This window comes from Carlito syrichta, unplaced genomic scaffold, assembly GCF_000164805.1.
Source record: "Carlito syrichta isolate Samal-C Ts95f unplaced genomic scaffold, Tarsius_syrichta-2.0.1 Scaffold314018, whole genome shotgun sequence".
Taxonomy (NCBI): Eukaryota; Metazoa; Chordata; class Mammalia; order Primates; family Tarsiidae; genus Carlito; species Carlito syrichta.
In genome coordinates this window covers 397,219-411,341 of record NW_007258114.1, presented here as the reverse complement: position 1 = coordinate 411,341, position 14,123 = coordinate 397,219, and the positions used below count along the sequence as shown (strand labels likewise).

Below are 14,123 nucleotides of genomic sequence, written 5' to 3'. Positions count from 1 at the left end.
CGGGCTCAGGCAATCCACTCACCTCGGCCTCCCAAAGCATGGGATTACAGGCTGAGCCACCGAGCCCAGCCCACTGCTGTGATTTTAAGCCAGGGAGTTTAACTGTGAGGTTTGGCTGAGCCATCCAAAATCAGAGTAGTTTGCACTAAGAATGTAAACTTAAAACGAGAGGGAGGCCGCTTTGAATGATTACAAATATGTCTGCCCACAGTACAGCTCGAAGCCCCCTCCCCACAAAAGAAACAAAAATATGATTGAGAGGCCACACCCAGCCAAGCTGCTCACTCCAAAGGCCTTGGGGTAGGGGTCCTAACTGTGGCTGGTGCTGAATGGACACTAGGTTGGCTCCAGAGCAGACTCAGCCCCCCGATTTCCAGGTGTCTCTGCAAATAAAGTTCCCAACTTCTGTGCCTTTACCAAGGGAGGGGGAGGGGAGAGGATACATAAATGCTGGCAGTTTTGTTGACTCCACCCCGAACCAGTCCTCTAAGACCGCGGGTCTTAGCCAGGGAGGGCAGGGATCTGCTACTGTTACCACTCCTTCTTCTTCTCATCCATAGAGACGCCCCCAGGGCCCAGGGCCACCACCAGGAGCAAGCCCCCAATCACCGACATGGTCTGGAAGAAGTCGTATTTCAGGAAGTCGTGCATGGGCTTGTAGACGGGAATGGTCCAGAAGGCATTGAAATACACGTTGATGGCAAACAGCCAGACAACAAGAGTCAAAGCAGCCAGCTTGGTTTTAAAACCAATGGCCACTAAAATCATCAGAGCTGTGCCCACGATGTTCTGCACAATCTGCAGAGTTTGAAAGGCAAGAAATTAAAAATAAACGTGAGGAAAAAGGAGACAGCATGTTTGATAAATAGGAAAGCACCAATGGCCGGTGTTACTGAAGCACTAGCTGATGCAACCGCAGAGATGGCTAGCAAGGTGGAAATGTCAGGTGGGGAAATCACAGCAAGGGTGCAGGCAGTGGACAGAGCCGCCTCTCAGATGTGCGAGGCTGAGGGAAGATCCCTGGGATCTGCCCAGATGGCCTCGGAGCCACAACTAAGTTCCCAACTGCTTCTTGGCCCTCCATCCTTCCAGACTGGAAGCCCCTTTCTCCTTCCCACGGTGCCAGGGTCCCTTCCTTGACACAGTGCCCAGCCAGGGCTCCCGGTCAGCTTTATAGGTGTGCTCTGTGAGTACCTGGACTCTGTGGCCCTGACACCCAGCACACAAAAGTGCCGATGAAGGCATGGCCAGTGAGGAAGAAGAGGATTGACGAGCCTATGCAGAGAGCCTCAATCAACAGCCTGGAGAACAAGCACACTGGCACCAGGACCCACCAGCAAGGTCAGGGAAGCTTGGGCTTAATTTTGGGGACTAGGACCTTCCAATGAGGTCAGGGAGGCCTTGGGCTTAGTTTTGGGACCAGGACCCTCCAGTGAGGCCAGGGAAGCCCTGGGCTTAATTTTGGGTACTGGGACCCCCACCAGTGAGATTAAGAAGACTTCAGGTTCAATTTTGGGGACCAGGACTCACCAGTGAGGTCAGGGAGGCTCTGGGCTTAATTTGCTAGAAAGGCAGCTGCTTGGCCCACAAGAGAGGGATGGTTTTTTGTCTGTTTTAATGGGATCACAAGGCTTGTTCCCTCTGAGTGACTCCCATAGGCTATGGTTAGCACAACCAGGGAGGGGCCACGTTTGCTCTAGAAGGACTGGAAGCCAGACCTGCTCAAGCAGACAGTAATACTTACCGAAAAGAAGCTGGCATCAAAGTGAAGGAGGGTCATGAACATGAGAACCAGCAAGACCCTGCCTCCCAGCTGCATGTACTGCTTGGGGGAGCTCTCGCGCATGGTGGGGACGCCGGCAAACATGCTCTTCCCTTCAGAACGTGACTCCGCCAGCAGCAGCAACAAGCCTCCTCCCAGGGCCAGGTTCCTGAGGAGCAGAAATGCTAGTCAGAAGTGAAAACTCAGCAGGCATCTGGTCTGTGCATCAGACCAGACCTGGGGGACCTCTGTATGTGCGTGGGAGGGGCCCATACTTCTGTACAAACCCAGTGCTCTGCTAAGGAGGCCCCAGCAGGCACATGCACAGGCCATGGACTCTGGAGCCAAACTGATGTTAGCCCTTACAAGCTCCGGGCACAAGTGGCTTTACAACTCAACCTGATGGGCCACCTAACACATGAAACCGAGCTGTGCCTTCCTTGTTGCCAGCTGGGGCCCTGTGAACAGGAGTCCTTCCCTCAGTCCCTCAGTCCCCACAGCCGTGAAGGGTCAGAAAAGTGGCTTCACCCTCACTACTGTTGTGGGGACTCTGCCACATCCACTGCCGAATTTGTTTCAAAGAGGCACAGTTTAAGCTGGGCACGGTGGCTCACGCCTATAATTGGAGGCCGAGGTGAGAGGATTGCCTGAGCCCATGGGTTCGAGACCAGCCTAGGCAGCTTGGTGAGACCTCATCTCTACAATAAATAAAAAAAATCAGCCGGGTGTGGTAGCACATGCCTATAGTTCCAGCTACTCAGAAGGCTGAGGCAGAAGGATTACCTGAGCCCAGCAGGTTGAGGCTACAGTGGCCATGAGTGTGCCACTACACTCCAGCCTAGGCAACAGAGTGAGAGACTCCAACTCAAAAAAAAAAAAAAGAAAAAAAAAGGCACAGTTTAGACGCAAAGAAGCTGATGCCAACAGACAATTATTGGGACCAGAAGGTTTTTGGATTTTTTTCAGATTTTTAAAAATTTGCATTATTATTATTATTATTATTATTATTATTATTCAGGGTCTTGTTCTGTTGCCCAGACTTGAATGCAGTGGCATAATCATTGTTCACCATAGCCTCAGCCTTCTGGGCTCAGGCAGTCCTCCCACTCAGCCTACCAAGCAGCTGGGACTACTGGCATGCACTATCATGCCCAGCTAATTTTGTGATTTTTTTTGTAGAGATGAGGTCTCACTAAGTTGCCCAGGCTGGTCTTGAACTCCTGGCCTCAAGTAATCCTCTCACCTTGGCCTCCCAAAGTGCTGTTATTACAGGCTGAGCCACAGCACCCAGCCTGTAGTTGACTTATATATACTTACCAGCTCAACATCCCAAATCAGAAAATCCCAATTCTGAAATGCTCCAATGAGTAATTCCTTTGAGTGTCATGTTGTTGCTCAAGAATTTTCAAGGCCAGGAGCAGTGCCTCACGCCTGTAATCCCACCATTTTGGGGCTGAGGCAGGAGAATTACTTGCACCTAGGAAGAGTTTGAGACTAGCCTGGGCAAGACAGTGAGAATGTGCCTCTACAAAAAATACAAAAATTAGTTAGGTGTGGTGATGGGTGCCTGGAATACCAGCTACCCAGGAGGCTGAGGCAAGAATATTGCTTGAGCCCAGGAGGTTGAGTCTGTGGTAAGCCGTGATTGTGCCACTGCATCCCAACCAGGCGATAGAGTGAGACTGACTCAAAAATTTTTTTTGTATTTTACAGCATTTCTGATTTTGGCTTTTTGGATTTGGGATGTTCAACCCGATAGAGCAAATACTGAAACTCACCAGTCAGAATGCACATACCTCATCAAAAACTTCAAGTCCCATAAAATGCTGTAGGCAATTGTCTGCGGGGAATAGGCAGAGAGAGACAAACTTGAGTCAGCATTTTCAGATGAATTTCTACAGAATTACCAATAGCATGAGGTGGTTTTTCTAATATAAGTGGGAATACAAAACACACAAAACTATCTTAGGGCACTGACAATAGATCCAAGTTCAAAAACTTAAGTTAGCCGGGCTCAGTGGCTCAGCCTGTAATCCCAGCACTTTGGGAGGCCGAGGCAAGCAGACTGCCTGAGCCTGTGGGTTCAAGACCCACCCGGGCAACTTGGCGAGACCTCGTTTCTACAACAAATCAAAAATTAGCTGGGCGTCGTAGTGCGTGCCTGTAGTTCCAGTTATTTGGAAGGCTGAGGCGGAAGGATTGCTGGAGCCCAGCAGGTCGAGCCTGCAGTGGCCAGGAGCGTGCCACTGCACTCCAGTCTGGGCAACAGAGTGAGACTCTAACTCAAAAAAAAAAAAAAAAAACCTTAAGTGAGACCCAACCAGGCGCCCCGTACCCCTGTGGTGCGGCGATTCCAAAGTAAGACCCGACCAGGTGCCCCATGTACCTGCAAGGCTATGATTCCAAAGAGCCCAAAGCAGGCATACTGCACGAAGTTCCTACTCAACACCAGGACGCAGCCAGCTGGAGAGGAGAAGGGCATGGGTTAGCGGGGGTCCCAGGCAAGCAGACTGTCATGGTACACTGCCACCTCACCTGGCCCTCTGGTTCAGAGGCAGCCAAACCATCTACCCAAGCAAAAAAGCAACTTTGGGAGAATTAGTGATAGGCAAGGACCACGTATGAGTTAACTGGACTTGATATATGAAAACAGTAATCTGGGCCAGGTGATGGCTCATGCCTGTAATCCCAGCACTTTGGGAGGCTGAGGCAGCAGCCTGGTGAGCACAGTAAAACCCCATCACTATAGAAAAAAATTTTTAAATTAGCTAGGCATGGTGGCATGCACCTGTAGATCCAGCTACTCTAGAGGCTGAGGCAAGAGGACTGCCTGAAGCCAGGAATTGGAGACTAGTCTAGGCAACATAGCAAGATCTTACTCTCTACAAAAAAAAAAAAAAAAAATTAGATGGGCAAGGTGACACACACATGTAATCCTAGCTTTTTGGGAGGCTGAGGCAAGAGGACTGCTTGAGCCCAGGAGTTCAAGGCTGCAGAGAGCTATGACTGTGCCACTGCACTCCAGCCTGGGCAACAAAGTGAGACCCTCTCTCTTAAGGAACCAGAAAGTCGATCACTTGCTGTAATAAAGGACGAGCCATTTTCCAGCCAGCTGTCCATCAAAGGCAAGCAGTTGACTACTCAGCCATGGAGTTTCAGCTCAGGTGGGAAGTACAGTCCTTTCTGCATGGTAATACACAAAGCAGGGAGGGCTGCCCCCGGACTTCGGTGAAGAGCAAATCTGAGCCAACAGAAGCTGCACTCTGGTCTGGTGCTCTCACTCCTTCATCCTCCTCTTTCCAGACACCTCTGTCCTACCCTTTCCAGACACCTGTCTCTGACAGCCCCAGCTCCTCTTCACCATCAAGGCCCCACCCCCTCTTGTCTGGACCCTGACGGGGACTATGTCCTGTTGCTTTAGCCCCAGTCAGGAGCATGGGACTAGAGACAGCGTTCACCCGAAGGCCTGCAGACCCAAACTCCAGGAGTGGACGGCTGTCCCGGGGCCCCTCCAGTTCACGGTTTTCCAGCAATTAATGGTCACGGAAGCACAAAGCCCTGACGAGCCCTGATGACGCAGAGCCACGTACTCAGCTGCCCCAGCAGGTTGAGGAAAACGAAGGATGAGGCCAGCATGTAGCCACAACTCCAGGTGGTGTCGATGTAGTCACGCTGCTCGCTCCACTGGAACCACATGCGGATGCCGTCCTCCAGGAAGGTGCTGATCAGGCACAGGCGCGCCACATGGGGCAGGTACTGCTTTGTGACTCGGAGGAACTGCAGGACACAGAAACCCAGGTTACGCACTGCCGCAGGGACACCAGACTATGGCAGGTGCTTTCTCGGGCAGGATGGGGCGGGGGCAGGGCAGCAGAGACAAGCAGACGTTGCGGAGGGTAAGAGCTCCCTTAGCCCCGGCACCTGCCCGGGGCAGACTGGGGACTCAGCATCTGCCTGGAGTGCTGCCATGTATGCCTGGACATGTGTGACAATCCAAGCACCAGTCCCAGATATGGAAGGCCTGGCACCGGGCTCAGCTGGCTCAGACCCCGTAGGGTGACAGCCCTAACGCCTTCCCACTGGGACTCCCTGCACCGCCTCAGCAAGCATGTTTAGGTGGCAGCTACAGTCATGAGAGGTGGAACTGCACAAGACACACAGCCTCTCTTCCTGGTCAAGTTAGACTCACAGAAAGACACCTGCAAAGGCCCTTAGAGACCATCTGGCCCAGGTCTTTTCTACTGGTTTTTCCTGGGTTTGGCACTACTGGCATCTGGGGCCAGTCATTATCACACAATCCTGCTGCACTAGTCCAACCCCTCATCTTACAAATGGGTAAACTGGCCAGGTAGAGTGGCTCACACCTGTAATTCCAGCACCTTGGTAGGCCAAGGTGGGAGGACTGCTTGAGGCCAGGAGTTAGAGACCAACCTGGGCAACTCAGCAAGATCCCGTTTCCAACATGGACTGATTTGAGCCCAGCCTGCTGTTACACATGGCTGAGGTGCTGAGGCCCTGTCCTCCCAGCCTTCCCAGTGACATGCAAGCTCCTCCAGACAGAACAAGGGTCTACTTAGGTGACAGTCAGGGCCTAGAGGGTCACATGGTTGACTGAACAGTAAGCTCACAGGTTTACAGTTTCAAAAACCTCAAGAGCAGCAAAAGGATCCCCAGGCTGTGGAGAGCACTCATGTGCACTTATACATGAGAGCAAGCATCTCCCAGCCTGGCAGAGGTCACTGCCCGCTGGGGCGACTGCATACACCACAGCTGTTGTAAGGTATGAAACTGGCATGGCTAATGGCTAGAAAGTGCTGAAATTTTAAAAAATGTCTATGTAAACCAAAGCAAATGAAAAATACACTACCAGGCAGGAGGATCGTCTAAGCCCAGCAGGCTGAGGTTGCAGTGGCCCTGAGTGTGCCACTGCACTCCAGCCTGGACAACAAGAGTGAGACTCCAACTCAACAACAAAAAAAAGAAAAACACTACCAAGTACAATGGAGGACTGTTTGGACAGCCATGAAATCAAGTGCAGAAGCCACTGTCAAAGACAAAGGTAGAAAATACACTGATGCCTTCCTCCTGTCCCTGGTGAGCCATGTCATTTACAACAACTGTGCGCTGCTGATGACAGGTGCAAATGTCACGTAGGTGCACCCCATGCATTTTCTCTTATCACCCATTCAAAACTGAGATATGAAGTGAGAGAAATCCTATGGTCAGTGACAAGTCCTCAGGAGAAAGTTCAGGGACTCACCCAAGGAGTGACATGTCAGGAAGTCTAAAGGGCATGTGAAGGCCAGGCACGGTGGCTCAAGCCTGTAATCCCAGCACTGTGGGAGGCCAAGAGAAGAGGACTGCCTGAGCCCAGGGGTTCAAGACCGGCCTGGGCAACTTGGCGAGACCTCGTCTCTATAATAATCAAAAAATTAGCCAGGCATGGTAGTGCACACCTGTAGTTCCAGCTACTTGGAAGGCTGAGGCGGAAGGATAGCCTGAGCCCAGTAAGTCGAGGCTGCGGTGGCCATGAGCGTGCCACTGCACTCCAGCCTGGGAGACAGAGTGAAATTCCAACTCAAAAATAAAATAAAATAAAATAAAGGACACATGAACATGACCCTTTCACGACAACAGAATGAGTGCTGTCTGCGCAGGCCCTCGTAGGGCTGACGGAACCTATGGTTGAAATAAATGAAGATGAAGGTGTATCTGAGAGTGCTTCCTGCTTTTCAGCATTTTTGAAAGTTACTTCAAAGTTCCAGACACCGCTGAAGCTGCCCACCTTGGTTAATGAGTGTCTGGGTGTTGCGATCCTGCTCCAGGCCTCAAGGGTGGCCCTATGGGGCAAACCTGGCGGCCCTTCTCTTCAAACCAGAGCCCGCACCACATGGTATCAATTCTGTACACATTAAATCAGCCCTTGGCCCCACTCAAGTTGTGGCAGAAACCAGTGACAGACAGACAGACACCCAGAGAAGTGACCAAGTATTCTGGGAGATGAGGCCCTGTGTTCTCAGCCTGCTTAATGCCAGCTGGAAGACCTTGTTTAAAAAAAAAGAAGAGGTCCCAAATATTCTCATGTGAATTTCAGAGCCATGTAAAGAAGGAACACAAGATGTGCACATATGCCATATTGACACACTACATCCTATCAGGAGGCATGGGGACAGCTGAGGCCACATGTCCTCCCCAGGCCCTGCCTCGTGGCCCTGCAGCTTTTGAAATGCCCAGCAACGGTACAATCACCCACCTTCTGCGGAAGAGATAAGGAACAGTACCCCAGCGCCTGACTGAGCACTACCCTAATGTAATGACCTTCACAGTGTGGCCCAGCTGAGAAGCCCTGGCAGTGACACAGGCCTTCACCTCATCTAGACCTGGGGAAGCCACCGCTGGGAAAAGCCCGACTGGAGGCTGGGCAGGACTGTGAAAGGGACTAGGGCCCTGGCAGGATGCCTGAGGGGAGTGGCCCCCGGCGGCAGCCAAGAGGTAGACTGTAGTTCACGCCCCAGGGAGACAGAGGGGTTCCGACTTGCTTCCAAAACGAAAGCTGGGAGCCACTTCCAGGTCAAGGATGGGCTGTGATCTAGCCTCCCCTGGCTCTGGACCACACCGAACACACTCATTTGCTACGTGTACAGCCATGAGATGGAGCCCGTGTTTAAATCCTCCTTGATGAGTCGGCTACTCTTAATTTGAGTGTCTGGATCAAGAGGATTACGAAGTAAAAACCAGAGTGAAGATGGGGCAGGCAATTCACACTTCCCTTCCCCGGGCAACACAGGCAGGAGACAGACGCAGCTCCCGGCTTTGTGAAAGAGAGCAAATGCTCCGGACTGCACTCTGCAGCGAGTGTGTCCACCGCCTGCAGTTCACACTCTCAAGGCAGCCTTGGTCCAGATGGAAGGCTGGCTGGCTTAAGTCAGGCTGCATGTCTCCTCTAGACCAGCTGCCACCTAATGAGCATCTGTTTGGCCTGAACACGAAAGAAAAAGTCGTGTTTACCGACAAGACCAGGCCCAGAGTTCACCTTATTCCCTACACATGTGTTGATCACAGCTGTTCAGACTTGGCCACTGGACCCATATCGTGCCACTCCAGAACGTGTCCAGTATCCCCTCAGCACAGCAGAGAAGAGATCCTACTCCAGCAGGACAGGCAGCAGCACTGAGGATAAGTGGCCACACTGCAGGTGCTCCAGCCTCTGCTGCCAGCCAGCATGCAGGCAAAAGGGCCCCAGGACAGATGCTGCTTGCAAACTCTGTCAACACTGCGAGCACATACAACCTGTGACCGTCCCCCTCCATGAGAGGAGAGCTGGAGGTGGACGCTGACCTAGACAGCTTGTGGGAGGATGACACTCTGCTCACCTCCATCTGCAAGCTTTCTGTTAGCACTCGCCGTGAAGCACACAACAAGTGGATGTGGCTTGTAAGCAGTGACAGCATCCAAGGGATGCGATATGGCCAGCGGAGATGTATTCAGAAGGGGTTACACCCGCCCAAGCAGCAGCTCAATAAAAAATGTTTAAAATGAGCCAGGCGTGGCAGTGTACACCTGTAGTCCCAGCTACTTGGGCAACCAGGACAGAAAGACTACCTGAGCCCAGGAGGTCAAGGCTGTGGTAAGCCATGATGGTGCCATGCACTCCAGCCTGGGAGACAGATTGAGGCCCCGACTCAAAGAAAAAATTAATTAATTAACCAATTAACAAAATACAAGGAGTTATGACTTTAGAGGATAAAAGGGGACTTCAGAAGCACAACCCTGAGATGATAGCAGACTGACCATGATCACAGCCACCTGTAGCTCCCAAGGAAAAATTGACAATCACCGGGGAAAGGCTTGCGGTTCTTAGTTAGAAAGAACTGAAGCAAAAGGCTGGTCAGATCTCTGTAGTCACTAAGGGTTGAGCTGTCCTGCTCAGGGCCAGCTGATGGTACCTGTCTCAGAAGTGAGAACCTATGTCCAAGTGGCTTCCCCACATCTGGCTGAGTCAGGGCTGGCATGAGAGCCGGGTGACTCACTGCGACTCCCAACTTCCCAGCGAGGCTCCCTGCTCCTGGGCTCCTGCTGCATGCATCCTGAAGGCTGGGGAAGTGTCACCGGGCCCTGCTGGGGAGGGTAGTCTGGCTTCTTTACTAAAAACCCGTGTGTGAGAAAAAGCCCAACTGTAGGAAGGACCTAGACAACGGCTGTGCCCCATCTTCCGGGAGGAGCCCTGCTAACCACAGCCTCCCCTGCTTCCCCACGGTAGCCCCAGGAGAGGGGGGTGGCTGTTTTGAACCTCCTGTTAAGATCAGCATGCAGAAAAAAGTGAGTCAGCTCCTCTTTGCCTTCACTCCCCGCTCCTTCATGGCACAGGGCAAGAGGCCCTCTGGGGGGACCAGAGCCTGCCACTGTCACAGAACCCTGCCCACGCCAAACGGCCACCCACACGACATTACTGAAGAGCCTCCACTGCCTGGGTGCCACCCATGGGGTTCACATGTTCCCAGGACCCTCCTCACTCCCCAACACTTCAGCAAAGGCCAAAGCCAGCTCCCAGGAACTGTCACCCTTGAGGACAGATAAAAGGCCAAAGGCCACGATGCAGAGCAAAGCCCCAGCAGCTTTTCTGTCACCTTGGTGCTGAGCCACCAGGCAGAACCCATTGAGTGCTAACATTCCTGTTTACCAGTGTGAAGCTGAAAGCTCTGTCCTGCAGAGTGGCAAACAGGCAGCGCGGAGCAGCTGCAGGCGCGGACATTAGTTTGGATTGCTGAGTTCATTAGAGCTTCTGGCCCCTTCCCATGGCTCCCAAATGCCCGGCTCCCACAGACAGCACGTCTCAGCAGTTTCTCTCAAGCCTGGCTTCCTGGGAGCAAGAGGACACTGTCCCTGGCTGCCAGGGCAAGGAGCTTGATGCCAGAGGCAGAGAGACAAGAGATGTGGCTCAGAAGGAGCCTGCCAGCATAAACCACCCAGGCAACTGTCCCCACGAGCTGGCCTCTGCAGAGCAGCAAGGAACCTCCAGCCCCACCACGAGCCAATACAGACCACGACAAACCTCCCCTAGCTCATCTGAAGATAGACACTATGGCCAACCTCCAGCCATCAGGACGGCCACACAAGTAAAGTGTACCAAAGCCCTGGCCCAGTGCCAGACTCAATATTATTGTCACAACTATCAGAGGACACTGGGCCTGGGAAATTAAGCTTTCTTAGGTCTCCCTCTCAGCAGCCCAGACTGACTAGTTAAATCCTATCACCTTACTGTTTTCTAAGACAAGATTAGAAAAAATGGGTGTACAGCATTATTTGATCAGTAACGTCCATGATAAATCCCCACTGTCTTCAAATCAGATCATTTTCTTAAAAGCCTGGCCTCTCAATTCCCTCCTGTTTTAAATACTAGGTGAGGCCAGGTATATCATGCTCACACCTGTCATCTCAGCACTTTGAAAGAGGCTGAGGTAGGAGGATCACTTGAGTTCAGGAGTTTGAGATCAGCCTGGACAACATAGCAAGACCTTATCTCTACAAAGAAATTAAAAAGTTAGCCAAGCGTAATGGCAGATGCCTGTAGTTCCAGTTACTCAGGAGGCTGAGGTGAGCTGTGATCATGCCACTGCACTCTAGCCTGGGTGACAGAGTGAGGACCTGATTCAAAAGCAAAAAACACTATCTGGATAAATATTAAAAGCAAAAGTGCCAAACCCTGCTTGGTCAAATTTTGTCCAAAGGAAGTGCATTCTGGCTTTGCACCACTGCCTGTCTGCGCCAAGCCTGCCTGTGGCAGAAGAGGGTCCTGACTTGTGTTTTGATGGGCACGTGAGCTACTGCCCTCCCGGGCTGCCCACAGTGGGGCCTGGAAGTTCCTGCTGACACATTCTGCTACCAGCTAGGCAGCCTCTAATAAGATCCACTGACACTGGAGCCTGTGTATCTGACAGACACAGCCCTTATCCACTCAGGCTCTTTGTTTTTGAAGCAGCATGCCCTTTTACCATGCTACTGTTCCCTCTGACCTGTGCCAGAAGAGAAACACCAGGCACTGGAAGTGTGGCGCAGAGGGCACTCGCCTGGGGGGCGGGGAGCTGGGTTTTCCTCTTCTGCCACAGACAAGTCCTCCTGGCCTCCTGAGCAGGCCTCCCCTCCCCCTCAGTAATCTGGGAGAGGTCCACCCTGAGTCCCCCTCAAGGGCCTTTCCAATTCCAAGACTCTGCTGCTTTTGTTTAAGACATAACAACAGCTGGGTGTGGTGGCTCATGCCTATAATCCCAGCACTTTAGGAGGTGAGAGGATTGCCTGACCTCATGGGCTTGAGACCAGCCTGGGCAACTTGGGCAGACCTCATCTCTACAAAAAAAGTCAAAAAACTAGCTGGGCGTAGTGGCGCGTGCCTATAGTTCCAGTTACTTAGAAGGCAGAGGCAGAAGGATCACCTGAGCCCAGCAGTTCGAAGCTGCCATGGCCGTGAGCATGTCACTGCACTCCAGCCTGGGCAACAGAGGAAGACTCCAACTCAAAAAATAAAAATAAAACATAACAACGCATGGAGAAAGGATTACATGACAAGATCCTGAACTTTTGTTTCAGTGGGAGAGTCTATCATTTAAGAGCTGGCAGCAGCTTGCCTGGAAACATTTTATCTAGATTTGGTTATGAAATTCACTTGCAAAACCAGGGTTTTCCAGGCTGAAGAGTGATTGCATGGAGCTCTCATACCTCCCTCAGCTATAAGGAACCACCTTCTTAGGAAGTGGCTACTTGGGGAAATCAAACTGGGTCACTAAAAATTATGTCAATGAAAACTGACAAACAAAAAGGTCTACTTGGTTTTTAAGAGCTTTTGCTTTTGCAAGGGATAGTTTTTAAGTTGTGTCTTTAACACAAAATCGTGACCTTAGGAAAAACTAAGTTGATATACTTTTCCCAAAATTCTACATAGGCCAGCTGGTTTAAAAAAAATCAGCTCAAGCTGGGCTCGGTGGCTCAGCCTGTAATCCCACGCCTTTGGGAGGCTGAGGTGAGTGGATTGCCTGAGCCCGCGGGTTCGAGACCCGCCTGGGCAGCGAGACCTCATCTCTACAATAAATCAAAAAATCAGCTGGGCGTGGTAGCGCACGCCTGTCATTCTGGCTACTCGGAAGGCTGAGGCGGAAGGATCGCCAGAGCCCAGCGGGTCAAGGCTGCGGTGGCTGGGAGCGGCCACTGCACTCCAGTCTGGGCGACAGAGTAAGACTCCAACTCAAAAAAAAAAAAAAAAAAAAAATCAGCTCACAGGAAAGTGGTACAGTTAGAACCCAATAATGAGGACACATGTGATCCCGCAAGGGGATCGATGCAAAAGCTCTTTCACCAATAACTGATCAGAAAACGCTCGCTTATTTAACACAAACGCGCGCACACACGCCTCCCAATAAGTCTAGGCCTCAGAGTTTGATGACTCAGTACCACCCACAGAAAAATTAAAAATTTAACCATCACTACTTAAAACCCTGGCAAAGCCACAAGTAAATCAAGGAAAGAATGGTAAGTGGTCTGGACGAGGATTTGCCTGCAGGGATAAGGCTGTTAATTTGTTAATTTGTGGACATAACGGGACATTTAGAAGAGGTATAGTGGGGTGTGGTGGCTCACACACGTAATCCCAGCACTTTGGGAGGCCGAGGTGGGAGGATTGCTTGAGCCCAGGAGTTCGAGACCAGCCTGGGCAACATAGCAAGACCTCATCTCTACAAAAAAAAAAAAAAGATCAAAAACTTAGCCAGGTATGGTGGCGAGCACCTGTAGTCCCAGCCGTGGTGAGCTGTAAGCAAGCTACTGCACTCCAGCAGCTTGGTGACAGAGTGAGACCCGGGCTCAAAAAAATAAAAAAATAAGAGGTACACATCTTACCACCCCAATCTTTTTGCCAAGCTCAATAAAAGAAAAAAAAAAGAGGGTGGACGTGCGGTCCCTCCAGGTTCCCGGGTTGGACCCTGCCCAGCTAGTTCCTGAATGTGTTCAAGGATTACTCAGTCGCCGGTTCCAAGGGCTTCCCCGTTGCTCAGAATGCCACCTGTACACTTCTGCAAGGAAGAAACCCCAGGGAGACAGGCGTCCCCTCCTCCCAGGCTTGTGTACAGATACCCATTCAATCCAGCTCCAGGGCAGAGTCCACGCGGGGAGGGAAGATGCAGGAGGGGTCAAAGGGACCCCACGAGTCCAACACCTCTGGACAGGGCAAGAGCAAAGAGCCCTGGCCTCCCGGAGTCGGGGCCCACACCAGGGCGCCCCTTTCCTCTGGGAAGACCCCGGGCCTCCGGTCCGTCACCCGCGCTCCCCACGCGCCTCCCCGGGGCGCCCCGGAAGAGGAAGACCGCCAGGGACC

General features: G+C 51.9%; 2 protein-coding genes across 3 annotated transcripts in view; one reads left to right on the top strand and one right to left on the bottom strand.

The window, feature by feature from the left end:
* Nucleotides 1-390: 390 nt before the first annotated feature.
* On the bottom strand, nt 391-13,972 carry SURF4 (surfeit 4). Of its 2 annotated transcripts, XM_008070806.2 has the most exons (6): nt 13,812-13,972; nt 5,353-5,539; nt 4,149-4,225; nt 3,559-3,602; nt 1,745-1,931; nt 391-798 (listed from the first exon to the last, which is right to left on the bottom strand). In XM_008070806.2, exons 1-6 carry the CDS (start codon nt 13,884-13,886, stop codon nt 532-534), a joined length of 837 nt encoding a protein of 278 aa, XP_008068997.2. In that variant the 5' UTR covers nt 13,887-13,972; the 3' UTR covers nt 391-531. The 2 variants fall into 2 exon arrangements, with proteins under 2 accessions (XP_008068997.2, XP_021574605.1); XM_021718930.1 differs by lacking the exons at nt 4,149-4,225; nt 13,812-13,972 and having other exon boundaries at nt 5,353-5,542.
* STKLD1 (serine/threonine kinase like domain containing 1) overlaps nt 13,927-14,123 on the top strand; it is a 27,921-nt gene continuing 27,724 nt past the window's right edge. Inside the window, 1 exon segment of the mRNA XM_021718936.1 lies at nt 13,927-14,004. Within this exon segment, the coding sequence (XP_021574611.1) occupies nt 13,927-14,004 (78 nt within the window).

Excerpts from the sequence above, each read along its gene's own strand:
- SURF4 (XM_008070806.2), bottom strand. The coding sequence starts at position 13,886 with ATGGGTATCTGTACACAAGCCTGGGAGGAGGGGACGCCTGTCTCCCTG. Across the intron at positions 1,932-3,558 it reads GACTTGAAGTTTTTGATGAG|GAACCTGGCCCTGGGAGGAG; the intron begins GTATGTGCATTC and ends TCTGCTCCTCAG. Across the intron at positions 799-1,744 it reads TTGATGCCAGCTTCTTTTCG|ATTGTGCAGAACATCGTGGG; the intron begins GTAAGTATTACT and ends CAAACTCTGCAG.